This window comes from Gavialis gangeticus, unplaced genomic scaffold, assembly GCF_001723915.1.
Source record: "Gavialis gangeticus isolate Ggan-Ray unplaced genomic scaffold, GavGan_comp1, whole genome shotgun sequence".
Classification (NCBI taxonomy): Eukaryota; Metazoa; Chordata; order Crocodylia; family Gavialidae; genus Gavialis; species Gavialis gangeticus.
Window position 1 is genome coordinate 1 of NW_017729007.1, and position 592 is coordinate 592.

Consider the following 592-nt stretch of genomic DNA (forward strand, 5'->3'; position numbering starts at 1 on the left):
AAAAGCACTAAGGGCGGTGTTGCAGGAATTGAGGAAGACAGGCTTGACGGCTAATCCGAAGAAGCGTGCCCTGGGTAAACAAGAAACCCAGTATCTGGGGTTCTTAATAGGGCAAGGGCGAGTGAAGCCATTGCAAGATAAGGTAGCAGCCATTAAGAACTATGAGGCCCTGTCCACCGTAAGGCAAATGCGGGGGTTTTTGGGGTTAGCTAGTTATTATCGACGGTTCATCCCTCGATTCGCCGAGATCGCCAATCCCCTGGTGGAAACCACAAAGGGGCGAAAAGCCTTCAGGGTGGAATGGAACACAGAGAGGAGGAAAGCATTCGAAGACTTAAAACAGGCCCTGTGTCAGGAGGCTGTATTGCACACCCCTAATTTTAATATACCGTTTACCCTGCAGACGGATGCCTCGGCCCATGCCCTAGGGGCCGTTCTTGCCCAGGAGGTGGACGGAATAGAGCGCCCAGTTGCCTTCGCCAGCCGGAAGCTTAATGAGCACGAGAAAAGGTACTCAACCATCGAGAGGGAGTGCTTGGCGATTAGGTGGGGCATTGATTATTTTAGGTATTATCTTCTGGGGAGGGAGTTC

General features: G+C 51.9%; 1 protein-coding gene across 1 annotated transcript in view; it reads left to right on the forward strand.

The window, feature by feature from the left end:
• Window positions 1–110: 110 nt before the first annotated feature.
• LOC109292002 (molybdenum cofactor sulfurase-like) overlaps window positions 111–592 on the forward strand; it is a gene marked incomplete at its 5' end in the record, with an annotated part of 46,007 nt that continues 45,525 nt past the window's right edge. The window contains one exon of the mRNA XM_019509241.1: window positions 111–510. Within this exon, the coding sequence (XP_019364786.1) occupies window positions 111–510 (400 nt within the window). The remainder of the gene's footprint in view (window positions 511–592) is intronic.